The following is a 15,399-nucleotide window of genomic DNA, read 5'->3' on the forward strand; positions in this document are numbered from 1 at the left end:
TTGGGAAAAAAATGTGTCTTTTTCTTCTCTCTGAACATGCTCAGGCTGTTCTTGGTTTTTCAGACCTTACTGAAATTTGTATACCTCTACAAAACATGGGTCACATGAAGCAGAATATTATGCAGTATGTTATCTTCTTCAGAATATTCTGGCTAGCTCTTCTGAACATGAAGACAATGGGATAATTAAAATGGAGAGTAGAGGAAACAAAGAAAATACCCTGTAAAGCTGTCTTATATGGTATGGGCAGGGGCATCTTTCACTAGACCAGGCTGCTCCATGCCCTGGCCAACCTGGCCTTGAACACTGCCAGAGATGGGGCTGCCACAGTTTCTCTGGGCAATCTCTTCCCGTGTGTCACCACCCTCACACTAAAGATCTTCCTAACATTGGTCTCAATTTATTACCCTCTGTTAAAAAAACAAACAAACAAAAAAAAAAAAAAACCAACCCCAAAACCCCTTGAAAGCAGGTGAACCATTTTATCTGGAACTTGAGAGGAATACTCAGCTTGAGGCAGTTATGTGCCAATGCCAAACTTAAGTGGTTCAGGACAAGGGTGTCCATGTCATAACTTCAAGCTAGCGACTTCAGAGCAGAAGCTACTTGCAGTTTTAATTTGCCATTTTGTGTTTAGCTCCCTTAGAGAGCACAACTTCTCTGTCCCACTGTCTCACCACTCTCACAATGAAGAATTTCTTCCTTACATATATAAACTAAAGCTACTCACTTTTAGTTCAAAACCATTAACCCTTGTGCAGTCACTACAAGCTAGTCCCATCCTCTAGCTCCCTGAACAACTGAAAGTTCAGTCTCCTAAAAATTCAGGGTCTTCACTTTACATTACTTACTTTATCCAGTCCAAATCCATCGAGATCATTAATTCAAACATACAAAACAATATACATAAGAAAATACAAAAAAAAAAAAGTAATCTTAAATTGCTCTGATTTCACAATACAGCCTTATAGTTGCTCAAGAGCTTCCTTGATGATCTTTTTATTGTTATATCTCACAGTTCTACCATTTTAGTTTTGTGATAGAAAGTAGCTATTAGGAGAAAATATTCTTAGGAAACAAATTATTCAGCAACATAGATACAGGTTAGATTCTTACCTAAGTTTTTACACCCCTGTATGCAGCGGTAGATTTATACCTTTAATCGTAGGGTTTGCTGTGTCAGAACCAGTTACTTCAATACTAAATCTGCATCTTAAAAGTGGGCAGTCTGCCTCTCCAACTTTGATTGACGCCCGTAACTTTTTCTTTTCCACCAACAAAAGTAAAATGGTCCAGGAGGGGGAGCTCTATGGCCAAGAGACAAAAGAGTTGGGGGAAAAAGTATGTATCTAAAAAAAATATATATATACACACATATATACACACGATTTTACACAGAAAGTTATGATGAAAGTTAAATGCAACCCTGAATGGCTTAGAATATACATAGAGCCAATAATGAGTGTTCAATATTTTGAGTTAAAAATATTAAAGCTGTAGTTTCAAAATCCTGAGGCCGTCTTAAGCATGGGCTTCTACCCAAAGAGGTGCGGGGCTTCATGTCCTAACTGTGTGTTTCATCCCCTTCCCTTGGGCCAGCACCTTGTCCATGCACCCTTGTGCAGTATTAAGTCAGGCCTAAACCACTCTATTTTAAGCCTGAATGGAAATGCTTTATAACTGAGCTCGAGATACAGACTGAATATTTCCCCTAAACCCGAAATAGGATTTACATCTTCTGTTGTGGAAACGCACATATTTGTGTAGCACAGCTAAACTCCAGTATGGCACTACCACTTCCCCCCCCCCCCCCCCCCCCCCCATCTACCTATTTTTACAACTTTGAAGAACATGCTCCGCTACAGTCTGCTTCCTCTGATAACACACGTATCACAGCTGCCCCAGATACCACCGCTTCACGCTGCCTGACGCGACCCCACCTCAAAAGCAGCCCTAGCCCGCTGCTCCGCCATGTTCCTATGCAGCCCCTTCCCTCCGCCCCTTGGGCACCACCTCAGCTAGGCTCACCCCCTCAAGCCCGCGGCAGAACTAGCGGTAAACTTGTCACTAAAAGCTCGTTTATTGCAGCACCACGCTGAAGCAGGTGAAAAGGCGCCACTTCACCGCTAACCCCGGCCCGGCCCGGCCCCTCCCCTCCTCACCGCCCGCTTATGGTTGCTCTGGGAGTGCGCGAGCGGCGATTTCTGGAAGCCTCTGGGGCGAGTGTGAGTGTGAGGGAGCGGGTCTGGGGCTGTGTGTGGGCTCTGGCGGTGCTGGTGGCTTAAGGTTAGCGGGTTATTTTTATGGGGGTAGAGCGTGAAACTAAAGCAGAATATGAAGGAAGCTGGGGGAGGGAGGCAGTATAGCAAAAAGTACAGATTCTTAGTAGTGTTCCACCCTTTACTGAGCTCTTCTTTGGGCTGTGCTTGTAATACGTGGGCCTTTTAAGTAAAAGCTGACTAGAGGGAGGGAGGTTGGGATAGTGAGTTGATTTTTCTAGGTGTGTGTGGACCAGGCATGTGTTGAACAGAGGCAATCCTCTTCCGTCTGGTACGTATTAAGGCAGCAGTTTGAGATGAGAGGGTTAGTGCCCTCTTATATACTTCTTTATAAGGTAAATAGCATTAGGTAGGGGACTTGAATAAACGTTTGTCAGTACTTAGTTCTTACTAAATAAGCAGGAACTAAGAATGTGTTAGTAAGAACTAAGTAATGTGTTAGTAATCAATATGGTAGGAGAGCCAGCCTTTTACATGGGTATGCTTTATCCTTGATACTTTATGTTCAAACCATTTATGCAGTTCTTTAACCTGGTAATGTTTGCCTGCAGCACTTCTTGAGCTCTTATTTCAGGGCCTACCAGTTATTTGGCTCAATTAATGAGTCTATTCTGAATTTAAAATTTGAGTAGAAATGTAATATCACTCCTTTAAGTGAGTGATACGTAATTCTAGTAATATCAGATAACTTAATATGTATGTTATCTATATGTCTATTTACACTAGACATTAGGAAGAAATTTTTTACTATGAAGGTGCTGAGGTGCTGGCACAGGGTGCCCAGAGAAGCTGTGGCTGCCCCATCCCTGGCAGTGTTCAAGGCCAGGCTGGTCAAAGCTTGGAGCAACCTGGTCTAGTGGAAGGCGTCCCTGCCCATGGCAGGGGGCTGGAACTGGATGAGCTTTAGGGTCCCTTCCAGCCCAGACCAGTCTGGGATTCTATAGGTCACTTAATGGTTTTGCATTTCTCAGACAGAGGGAGCAGGAGAGGTTATTTATTCTTCTCACATGTTATTCCTGAAATGAAAGTTTTTATTTTTGAACTGCTTAAGGCAGCACTATGTCTCTCATGGTAGAGTGCAGTCTTACAGACTTAGGTGAAACCTGGAGGGTATGATTTTATCATGTGTTACCAATGTTCTAAGTATAGTTTCAGTTTGTATTGTAGTGTCAAGCTGAGAATAACCATCTCTTAGCAAAGTATATTGCTCGTTGTGACCATAATATAGAAGTATTGCTTTTTATGTAGTATGTCTGGGGACAAGTAGCAAAAATACATAGCCTTGCTTTAGGTGTGTGCTCTGTAGGTACACTTCAAAACAAATGATGTCTTTAAAAGTGGTTGATTAAACATGTGATGTTCTTTTACAGTAGCGTGGAGAAAAACTCATCTGAAAAACATGGAAGTCTTTGCATTAAAGGTATGCTGGCAGTTTTTAAAGTCTAAAGGATCGCTGTTTGCTTATTTCAGCATAGTTCTATAGAAGCCAGATTTACAAATAAGATAATACCTCTGTATTTCCCTTCAGCAGCACTTTCTATGTTTGTGGGGTTGTATGTGGAATATATGGTTTTTTGTCATTTCTTCTGGGTGTTTATATTGGTTTCATCTCAGAAGAGGGTGGTAGGGATGCAGCTGAAACCTAAAATGGAAGATGTGCAGCATGATTTTATTTGAAGCCTAGTATAGTACTAGATTTTACTGAATTCCACAGAAGAGCATGGAAAAATTTTTCAGACTACAGCCAGGACAGTTAACCCAAGGGATACTGCGTGATGTCATGCTCAGCAATAAAAGCCATGGGAAGGAAAGGGTGGGGTCTGTGGTTATCAAATTTGTTTGCCAAAGTCAGCATTATGTGTGATGATGCTCTGTTTTCCTGGAAATGGCTGAACATTCGTTTGCCAATAGGAAATAGTGAATGCATTCCTTATTTTCCTTTGCTTGCGTCTGCAGCTTTTGCTTTACCTCTTCAGCTGGGTTTATGTAAGCCCATAAATTTTCTCACTTTTACCCCTCCAATTTTTTCTGACATCCCACTGCAGGGAAGTGAGGGAGTAGCTGTGTGGTGTTTAGCTGCCTATTAGGATTAACCTAGATTAGCTGAAAGACTGGGATATGAAGGTTTACAAAGGCTGAGCAGAAAGCTATGACCTGGTTTTAAAAAACCTGTACTTTAGATTCTCTGAGCATGAAGAAGAGTCCACTAGTGAGGTTTGGTGTGTGTTTCATGGTTTTTAAACATACTTCTTGCAGACAGTATGGAAATAAAAAGCATTATGTGTTTGCATTTTACCCGAAGCCTGGTTTATCCAGCTTCTTAGGTAATGCTACTACCTTTGCAGTGCTAAAGGCACTTGGTAGCTAAGAAGTTATTTAATGAGCTAACGGTCTGAAGTTGAAAGATATTTTTGTCTGTATGCCAAGTATCTGTTAACAGTAATTTTTAAGATGCCTCACTAAAGATTTTAGATTTTATTTTTACATTTGCTGATCAGAGATTCTTAAAAACACCTTATTGTTATAGCAGGCACTAATTATACTTGTTATCTACTCCTTGCCCCAGGTTGAAGATCCAGGTTGCTTTTGGGTTACTATGAAAGAATGTGGGCCTTTCGTAGTTGATGAAGTGGCATATAAAAAACTGAATGATGAAATTAATCAGTTCTATGACAAATCTTACAAAGATGCACATGAAGTAAAGCCAGTAATGGTGGAAGAAGGCCAGGTAAAATTGTTGCTATATTGTGCTGGTAGAATAATTTGTTGCTTACGTTGATCTGGGTATGAGGTATCCAAGATACACATTAATCTTTTTAAATATTGCTATATAGAACAGTAGGTAATGGCATTTATATGGGTTATGTCTTCTTACCTGTAAACTCCAAAGTTACATAAGCTGTGATGCTTGCATTTTAAAAACAAAATTGAGGGCTATATAATACTGTATTCTTGCCTCATAAAAAATCTTTTTTGAGTGTAATTTTTCTCCATTTACAAGAACCTGCTGTTTTGCTCTTTTTCAGGTTTGTGTGGTTTTCAGTGAGGAGCTCAGATGTTGGTGTAGAGCAGTTATTAAGTCGGTCATGTACTGTACAGATAATTATCAAATGGAATGTTTCCTTGTGGATTATGCAAAATACATTTTTGTTAAATCAAAGGAGTAAGTGTTTGGGTTTTTTTTACACTGTGACTGAAATACTTTTGTTATTTAATGTGTACAGATAGTATTTATTTAGATTGATAATGACAAGGATTTGATTTAATTGAAGTGTAGGTTGGGTCCTCAAGAAACTACTCACAGTATGATAGGCCCTTGCAAGTGTAGATGCAAACCAGTTTTTGTTTTCTGAATTTGTAAAGATGATTTCTATTGTAGGTTTTGGATTTTCTTTGAAGATTTGAAATAGAAATAATGTCAGCTTGTTATAACTGAAATGTATGTTTGCTAGTTAACATTAGCTGTGTATACTTTCCTCCCTTGTAAAATGGTTGTATGTAGCTTAACCAGCTTTTGATCTAGAGAAAAGTACATGGGTTTTATAACTTGTTTATTAAGAGCTGACTGACTGGTGAAAAAAAAGTTGAGTTTTTGCAAGCTCCCTGTTTATAACAAAACCACTATGAAACCAGCTGTTCCTAAAACCTTAAAAAATATGTTCTGTACAGTAGCTGTTCCAGCTTTTGGCTAGATTTAAAGCTCATTTCCTGAAAAAACTTTTACAAAAGTTTTTCTGTAGCATTCCACGAAATTAAGAATGATTATTTGAAGTATTTTAAAATAAATCTGAAGTTAAATAATGCTTTTAAGTTGAATGTTGCTGTATTGGAAAACAACGTGACAATGCCATGAGTTTAAAATACGTTGAACTAGAAGTTAATGTGATACTTGCTGCTTTTTCATTGTAAAAAAAAGAAAAAAATGTTACACACAAAAGTGTAAGTCTATGGATTTTTTTGGTTTTTTTTTAATAATTTTATATGGATCACTGTATACGGTGGCTTGTTGGTTGTTAAATGTCTCCAGCCAGACTACGTGTAAGGGGTGAGATTGATGTAGAACCATAGAAACATAGAATCATAGAATAGTTAGGGTTGGAAAGGACCTTAAGATCATCTAGTTCCGACCCCCCTGTCATGGGCAGGGACGCTTCATACTAGACCATGTCACACAAGACTCCATCCAGCCTGGCCCTGAACACTGCCAGGGATGGAGCATTCACAACATCCTTGGGCAACAAATTCTTTAGGAAAATGAGCACAAATGCAAATGAGTGTGTATATTAGAAAGGTGGATATGAGACAGTGACTTCTGGAGAGTAAAATCTACTCTGTAAAATGAGATTATTTCCACTTCTGTTTTAAGCATTCAAGTTGCTATGGAACCATTTATGCAGCTCCCATATAGAGCAAAAAAGTGTAGACTGTATCGCACAAGGCCAGTGACATTGCGTATTGACTTGTGTGAAGAGACTGCAAAAATAGTGTAAGTAGAGTTTAATGATTATATTCTGTTCATAAATACCTTAAATGTGAAGTTGTCTTTTTTTGTTTGTTTTTTTTTCAATAGGTAGTATTTCAGGAAGAACAGAGAACCAGTTTTCCAAGTCTTACTTGCTGTTTCTTTAAACAGAACTGCTTCCTTAACAATTCTTCCTTAATGATTTGGGGTTTGTCGTTCACCTGTTTTGGTATTTATTTAGAAATCTGTGGAAGTTTATACAAGTTTTTTGAAACCTACTTAGTAATATAATCTATCCTTATGTATTGTTCTGTACAGATACTCATCTTACTCCTGATACTCCTTGTGTGTGGTAGTTACATGTACCTGAACTAAAGTTCTATACCTGTATATAAGTAGTGTTGGTTTTCCCTATTGTTTTTTTTCTGAACATATTTTGGATTTCTGTTGTGCTTTATTTATAATCATGTTAGTATTATACTCCTTCAAAGCCTGGGGTCTGGTGGTAAAATGTTTTTGTTTCCTTGAGTTACAGGGGGCTGTTGTTGAAGATCCTGCCAACTTGAGAGGGACATGATTAGATCACTGGGAAATACAGCTCTGCAGCAAGAAAGCTGCTTTAATTTGTGTTACTAAAGAATACTTAAAACTACATGTAGTCATGCAGGTTTTTGTTGGTTTGGTTTTTTTAATACTCTTGTTTGGAGGAAGAAATTAGTATCTGACTTCCTGTATTCTGACAAAACAAATATTAGCCAGGTTTACATAGAAACAACGTATGTCTTCAATGGACCATCATTGGGAATTACCAGAAAAAGTAGTAAATAGACACATTTTGTTCACGGTGCTGTTCATTTGGTTCACTTTTTTAAAGTTGCAGAAAATGGTGAAGAGTGAACTTGATTTTCTGCTACAGACTTCAGTCTTCAGCACTTCAGTATTTAAGTGCTTGTTCAGAATTGCTCAGTATCTATTAATGTATTACAGAAGTGGATTCTTCCTTTCTTTTGGGTTATTCTGTTTCATTTGTAACCATATTTTATGTAAGCCATCATACCTTGACAAAGCAATATCCAGTAACATCAGCGCGTTTTATTGGTGAGCTGAAAAAATATTATTAAGACTAAAGATGGATTCTAAGTAGGAAGAGTCTGCTGATATGTCTAGTTGATGCGCTTCTTAAGATCTGGTGTGGCTTGGAATAATACCTTTACCTACTTCCAAAGTTAGTTTGCCTTTTTTTTTTTTCTTTCCCAAAACTGCCATTTTAATTTTTTATGATGTGGGATAACTGGTTGTGTTTGTTTTCCTAGACCAGCCAAACGATGGGATAGTGCTGCTACATGGTATTTTCAGAACCTTCTCAAAGGTAAATGAGACCTGCCAAAATCATAATTGGCACTATTTTTGGAAAAACAAACTGTTAGAGGAAATGTAGTACTTGTGCTTATGCATTTTATTAGATGTAAAAATGTATATTAAAAAGAGCAGTTACGAACACATTTTTGGATGGACTGAATAAGGCAAAAATACTTGAGCTGCGTCTTGAGTACTGTGGGCTTCCATGCTGCATAAATTTTGATAGTCGATCAGATGATATCTGGCTCTTGGATAGGCTAGATAACATAGCACATAGCACTCACGCAACATCTGTTTTGAACAGTGGAGCCTTTCCTGGGTATTTAGCATAAATCATTGCCTCAGCATCATAGTGGGAGTTTTGTACAGAGATGGGAAGATCTGTCTTAGGAGTTTATGCATTCGGTTATTTTTTGATAAGGATGCAAGCACCAACTTAGAAAAGGAGCATCTGTTATGCTGTTAACAAATAGATTAAGCCCCAACTAGCTACTTAATAAGCTAGAACTGTTTTTTTCTCCCCTGTGTTCTTGTCCCCATGTTTGGTGTTTCAGTAGGTTACCTAGTCTTTTTCATGTGAAACCCTCTGTTCTGCTCATATGCTTTGGCCTGAAAAACTACTTGCTTACTCACAAGTAGAACAAATTCCACATAAAATGTATTTGGGAAGGAGAGGATGAGTTTATGAAAGCAGCATAGGATCTTTAGGCTGATAATTTCACAAGCTAACTGGGACAGAGCAATTCTTGCTGTTTACTTCTCCTCTCATTTAAGTGTGACTGTGCAAAGTAAAGGTTAGTAGGGAGCAATATCTTCATCAGTATTCCCAGGCTATATCATAAGTAGTAATACATATATTTTTCTTATTGCTAGCACATTATTATTGTATGCAGAAGTGCTTCAGAATTTATGAACAGAATTTTATCATCCTTGTTTGCTTGAATGAAGACTCTAGCCAAGCTGTAAAATTGTACAAATATAACTGCTTTCAAGAAAAGTAAATGTCAGGTTTGGAAAGTATGCATTTTTACTACAGACTGTCAGAGTCTAAAACTAAGACTTTTAGTGCAGAACCAAGTCTAGCTTATAGAGAGGTCATTAATTTGTATTGTCTCAATCTTCCATCAAAGACTAAGACAGACTTCGTTTTTGTATTCTTAATGTTTTACTGCTGTGTTTCTTTATTTGTTCATTTAAAAGTTACTATGTTTGTGCTAGCATCTCTAAGGAAATAGGTTACACATTTAATTGTGATTTCTATTTTTGTCTATCTTGGGAAGTACAAGTGAAAAATACTGCTAATTTGATTAGGGTTTAATTTTTTACTTGTTCTTGTGTGTATTATTTTATTTAGCTTCTACCCATATGACAGCCAAGTTGTGTGCCATAGAAGATAACACATTTGATGTTTTCCTTTATGTGACGATAAAAGATGAAAAGGTAAAATACTTATTTATCTACAAACCTATTCATGCACTTTGCTGTGTAAGTTGTAACTTTGATGTTTAAGACTGAAAGGCATTATTTGCAAGTGAGTTTTGTAATTTATGTCAGATACAGTAGATGCTAAATCATAACTTATTAGGAGTTTTGGTTTATACTTCTGTTGCTTGTAAACTTCTGGAGGAATTCCAAAAGGCAGAAATTCCATCTTATTTAATGTGAACCTCTCTCTGGAAGGCATTGACAGGCCATTGGAGTCAAGCAAGTACTTCAAATAGACAACTTTGTGAATTATTTAGCATACTTTCGTACCTTTTTGTGGTATCATGCTTAAAGATGTTTCGATAAGGCAATAGCATAGTAGTATAAAAATAAATAGAAGTTCATGCTTGCTTTTGCATAAGACTGAATCCTCGAACTTTTGCAGGTCGGGGGAATCAAACCAAGCCTAGTTCCGCTTGCCAGGATGTGTAATTTGTGCTAAATCCTTGGTGTAGCTACTGGCAGACTTGAGCAGCTATATGGTAGATAGAAGTGAATGTATCTTAATACTGCTTCTACTTGGAGTGCTTTACCGAGGCTTTTAACACTGGAGCCATGGTCTTAACTTTGAAGATACATACTAATTTTAATATCTTCTCTTAGAATCCCAATTGTTACTTATCTCTGAACCAGTGGAGTTGAAGTTTTAGGTTTGGTATTCCTTCATTCTCCCAGAATTTGATGCACACTGAATCAAAAAGGAATAAACCAGTGTGACAGACTTAGGGGTTGTTGGTTGGTTGGTTGGTTGGGGGGGGGGGGGGGGCTTGGGGAGGGTTGATTTTTTTGGATTTTTTTTAAGGATTATAGAAAACACTAATTCAGGCAGTAGCACGGTGGCTAATTAAGATGGCTAATTAACACCTCTTTGAAGAATGTACAGGAAGATAGTAATGATTTTCCTGTTCTGGAGTTAATATCCTTGTGGTTCAGCCCAGATCGGTTAACTTCAGCATTGCCAGTTGCTCTGCTTCCATTGCTGCAACCACCACCACAGGGCATTTGCCACCATCCATGAGTCAGTACAGAGATAAAGTACTGGCCACTTTCCTCATTCAGCAATGTCCAAGGCCAGCTGAATGACTTTCACCTCTGCAAACCAACTCAATTCACCATCTGCTTCAGCAGTTTCTGCAGCTTGTCGTAGGGGACTCCATGCAGCTGTCTTCTGTCTCCAGTGCTTCCAAAGCACCGGAGGTGCCCACTGGTGTAAGTGCTTCCCCATACAATCCCACACACCCTGCCACTCATGACTGTCCAGTCTTGGGAAAGATCTCTAGGTAGTATTCTTAAATAGTCGTTTAACCATAGACAAGACCCGAGCCATACCCTGCTTAACTTCTGAGATTGGACAAGATCAGGTCTTCTCGGGGTGGTCACGCTGTAGGTGAAACATAGAGAGCAAATGCAGCAAAAAGCTGGTTCCCAGCAAAAGGAGCAGGATGTTTTCAAGGGCATTGAAAGGATATTCAAGATCTGTAACTTTCCCAGAATCAACTCGTACTACAAATAGCCTTGTGGGGGAACAGAGGGTGTGAGGGCATATCTCTTACGTAGGTTGACCCCCTGAGGAAAGGAAAAACAAAGATGTGTAATTGTTAAAAATCCTCATTATATGCATCCTATAGTATAGAGGTGATGACAACACTGGGAATGCAAGACAGACCAGTTTCATGAGTCTATTGTATTGCAAGTCATTACCATGAAGTACAAGGAAACAAGAACCGTAGCCCAGGCCCCCCTGCTGGTAAACACTAAAACAGAAATACTGGCCGTAACTAAGGTACAACATGCTGCAACTCTGAGATCAAGCACAACAACTCTGAGAGCCAGTAAATCAGCATTGTGACAAGTGATTATTAATCCAAAACAGTGAATGCTTATCACAAGTACAATTAGACCTGCTCTGGTCAGATCTGTCGTTACGTCAACCCTTCATGCCCCACATTGGGTGCCACAAAGAACTGTTGTGGTTTAAGCCCAGCCAGTAATTCAGAACCACGTAGCTGCTCTCTCGCTCCTCCCTCTTCTTCCTCCCCTGCACCTGGAGTGATGGGGAGGAGAATCAAAAGAATGTAACTCCCACTGGTTGAGATAAGAACAGTCCAGTAACTAAGGTATAACACAAAACCACTGCTGCTACCACCAATAATAATAATCATACAGGAAATAACAAGGGGAGAGAATACAACCGCTCGCCACCTGCCAACTGACACCCAGCCCAACCCAAGCAGTGATCTGGCCCTTTGGGTAACTCCCCCCAGTTTCTGGGCATGACATGCTGTGGTATGGAATACCCCTTTGGTTAGTTTGGGTCAGGTGTCCTGTCTCTGCTTCCTCCCGGCTTCCCCTCCTCCCTGGCAGAGCATGAGACTCAAAAAGTCCTTGATCAGAGTAAACATTACTTAGCAACAACTAAAACCATCGGTGTTATCAACGTTGTTCCCAGGCTGAAAGCCAAACCATAGCACTGCACCAGCTACTAAGGAGAAAAATGACAGCTACTGCTGAACCCAGGACAATTCTTCAGGAAACATTCACTGGTACTGCTTATGTCTTACTACTGTTGTTTACAGCTTCGCATAAATTTTAAACTAGTATGTGATGGTGTAGGTTATTGTTCAGTATTGATCAGTAAAGATCTTGGGTTTTTTAGGTATGTGTTAATGATGATCTTGTCTCGAAGAACTTTGCTCGTTTTGAGGAAGCTGAAGAGAATACAGGGAGTTCTGCAGATTATCAGGAGAATCAAACCTCATTAAATGCTGAGAGTCTTCCATTGAAAATTGTTAGTCCTGCACTTGCTTTCAGGCCAGTGCTGTTTCAGAAGAAGATACCAGCAAATCTTGGAACAGGTGGGAACCATTCGTGTGGGGAAACAAACAAGCAATGCATTATGTGTCTTCAATTGCATATATTGAACATGGACCTACTGTCTTGGTTTGAGTCCATCAACTGGATCCAATGGTATGCTGACAAACAGTGCTTATATATCAAAATTTGCAAAGATGATCATACCAGATTCAAGAATAAAACTTTTTGTACTCTGAGTCAAAGGAAGGCCAAGGTTGAGTTACACTGGCATTAGTTAATATGCTTAATAGCAGTGAATATTCCTGAAATTACTTGTGGCATGGATCGGTGATGCATTGCTGGGTTTTTTGAGTTTGGTGAATTTATTTGAAGAGAGTTGCTTCTAACATGAGTGTTTACCATGAGTTGTCTCACAGTGATTCAAGTCTGTCTTTTTACAACTTTCCATCTTCCAGTCTTGTGTCTACTCAGTTCACCTGCTGTTATCTTTATGTAAAGATAACTATTTTTTGGTGGTTCTTTTGCCATTGGGAAATGATACAAACAACTAAACAAGTCAGTTGTAACCCACTGCAAATAAAAATGCTGGCTGTTCAGATAATCAAAAATGTGTATCTGCATTTTTTACTTTTACTAGGTCTTCCTGTTTCCAGTTCCTCCCTTGAAGACGCACACCAAAGGTTAAGCGCAGATCCAGATTTAAATACTGTGCCGGTAAATATTGTATTTTGTATTTAACTGTCAAAAGACGAACTAAATTAAACACATAGGATGGGTTAGGAATCCTGTAGTCATCTAGCTTGTTATTCTGTGTAACTTAGATCTGAGGGACTGGACTAATTCGTGATACAGGTAAAAAAAGAACATTGTACTACAGTTCTTTGGTTTTGTTTTTTTTTTTTTTAATTGCAGTTACTTAAAACAGTGTACTACAGTCCTTGAAAATTTTGTGCTTCTCTTTGCGCTCTTAGCTATAGTTTTCTGAAGGTGATAGTTGTCAACATTACACAGTTTTCTGAATATATAAAAATGTAAATTTCAGTGATTCCCTGAAAACAGAACAGTCCTTATGCTGTACCATGGTAAACATTCTTTGGAGTCTTATTTGTTGACTTGTGTAATAGTTTAAATCTCTAATCTTGTTTCTTGCTGTTTTCTCTTTTTGTTTGCTATTCTTTTCTGAAACACTTTCAGAAGGTCAGCACTCATTTTTGAGTGTTACATCATGTACCGAATTGCACCATTGGAGGTATTATAATGTCCATGGGGGAAAGGAAAATTAGCTGATGGATTCTAGGCACATAATCACAATTGAGTGTATGCCATCACAGGTCTTCTGAAGAGCCTGTATGCTGTTCCATGTCTTTCTCTTCTAGGTGCTTTAAAAGGAGGAGTTTGCTTTATTATGGCAACAGAGCTGCTACTTCTGTTGGGTGGGGTAAAAAAGAAGTTTTGCAGAAGTTATTTTTTTAGTTCTGCTGAGAATTGAAGGATGACAACCACTTCTGAACTTAAGCTGTACAACTTAACTAAAATATTTTTGTGAGAATGAGGAAAGTAGTCATATAGATTCTTAGGGAAGCAGAGCAGGATTGCTTTTATAACCTCCTGCAAACAGTCAGCCGAGGTACCTTTACCAGCTGCTTGAGTGATGCAGGTCTTTAACCAAGTCACATCTTGTCCATTGATGACTGGTAACTAATGATGAATACTAGAAAATCCCCTGTTCAGAACCAGATGTTTTCAGGGTAACTGTGAATCCTGTATCTGTTACTGGTTACTCCCTTGAGGATTTGTAGTGTTGTTCAGTTTAAGTTCATGTGCATTGTTTTTGTAAGTGTGGACTGGGTAACCTGTTTCTGTTTTTACTCCCATCTGTGGCATGTAGGATTTGCATGTTTTTTCTTAATTTTATTGTAAAAATAAAAAGGTTTAATAAGTAATCAGTGTGTGTTCATACTAGCTCAGGTCCACAGTTATGACTGTAGCTTGAGATGTGACCATGAACTAATTTTTCTTTTGTGTGGGTGATGTTCTTGTTGTATGTTCAATTCTTAGTTAAGAAAATACTGTCCTGTAACAAGATAGATGGCTTTCTGAAGTTTGTTTCATAAAAAATCTTGCCTTATTCAGACAAACTTAAAATTTGTACAAAAATTCTCCAGAATATTTGGAAAATCCTAGAGTTGGGTAAGAAAACCACATTCAACTCAATAAAGAAAACAGTTTTTCTAAAATGTTGCTTTTGAACAGTATTTTTGTACTAAAAAGTGTTTGCCTTTTCTTGGTAGGTTGTCAAAGAAGTTCCAGATTTGCCTTTCAAGGAAAATACGGAAGTCCACACAGACAAGTATGGTGCAGTGTGTTCAGTATTTTAAGGGGTTATGTAATCAAAGACTGAAGAGCTGTAGTATGTTTCCAGTTTATTCTCAGCCATCTGAAAGGGTGGAGGGTAAGAGAAGATGCATAAACATCTTCTTAGATGCTTTTGGGGACAAAGGAAATTTGAAGCTGCTGGTACTTTATCCAGACTACAATAAAAATAGCAGCTCTTTTTAAACAATAGCTTTGATAACAAGGATGTGATGGGGGAGTATTTTTCTGCAAACTAAACATGTTAAATTGTTTTATTCTTAGTGTGATTTATAAAGTTCTCAAACTTAATGAAATATGACTATGAATTGATTTGTGCAAAGCTTTTTCTATGCTGCATATCAGTTGATGAATATGTAATGAACCCAAACCCTGTTTCTTTTAATGCAGTTTCTAACTGATGCAAAGCTATATTGTCTTCTTTTTTTAAGAAACTATTTTATAGTGCAGTCTAATTATCTTTTAAAGTTGATGGATCCTCCAGTTGTCTTCAGGTTTAAAAACAAAATAAAAATCCATAGGATTATTTTCAGGTGCCTGAAAGCTAATACTGAATTCTATTTTGAAAATGGTACTATCTGATTTCTTCTTTTATGCTCAAGGGTTTTCCTTCTTGTAATAGGTACT

The 15,399-nt window shown here is 38.3% G+C and overlaps 1 protein-coding gene across 9 annotated transcripts in view; it reads left to right on the forward strand.

Moving 5' to 3' along the window:
* The first annotated feature begins 3,650 nt into the window (after nucleotides 1-3,650).
* TDRD12 (tudor domain containing 12) overlaps nucleotides 3,651-15,399 on the forward strand; it is a 33,957-nt gene continuing 22,208 nt past the window's right edge. For 6 of the 9 annotated variants that reach the window (XR_009746175.1, XR_009746174.1, XM_061469143.1 and 3 more), the window contains exons 1-9: nucleotides 3,651-3,699; nucleotides 4,846-5,007; nucleotides 5,306-5,442; nucleotides 6,646-6,765; nucleotides 8,055-8,110; nucleotides 9,455-9,540; nucleotides 12,242-12,440; nucleotides 13,037-13,113; nucleotides 14,691-14,749. Coding sequence is in view for 7 of the 9 variants with exons in the window: in XM_061469143.1 (XP_061325127.1) it covers nucleotides 3,679-3,699; nucleotides 4,846-5,007; nucleotides 5,306-5,442; nucleotides 6,646-6,765; nucleotides 8,055-8,110; nucleotides 9,455-9,540; nucleotides 12,242-12,440; nucleotides 13,037-13,113; nucleotides 14,691-14,749 (917 nt within the window). In the remaining 2 variants the exon portion in view is untranslated. Of the gene's footprint in view, nucleotides 3,700-4,845; nucleotides 5,008-5,305; nucleotides 5,443-6,645; nucleotides 6,766-8,054; nucleotides 8,111-9,454; nucleotides 9,541-12,241; nucleotides 12,441-13,036; nucleotides 13,114-14,690; nucleotides 14,750-15,399 lie in introns of those variants that run through there. The other 3 variants (XM_061469147.1, XM_061469148.1, XM_061469150.1) reach the window with 3 other exon arrangements.

This window comes from Pezoporus flaviventris, unplaced genomic scaffold, assembly GCF_033815535.1.
Source record: "Pezoporus flaviventris isolate CSIRO_AGI_PZ_B2104156 unplaced genomic scaffold, CSIRO_AGI_Pfla_v1 ptg000054l, whole genome shotgun sequence".
Taxonomy (NCBI): Eukaryota; Metazoa; Chordata; class Aves; order Psittaciformes; family Psittacidae; genus Pezoporus; species Pezoporus flaviventris.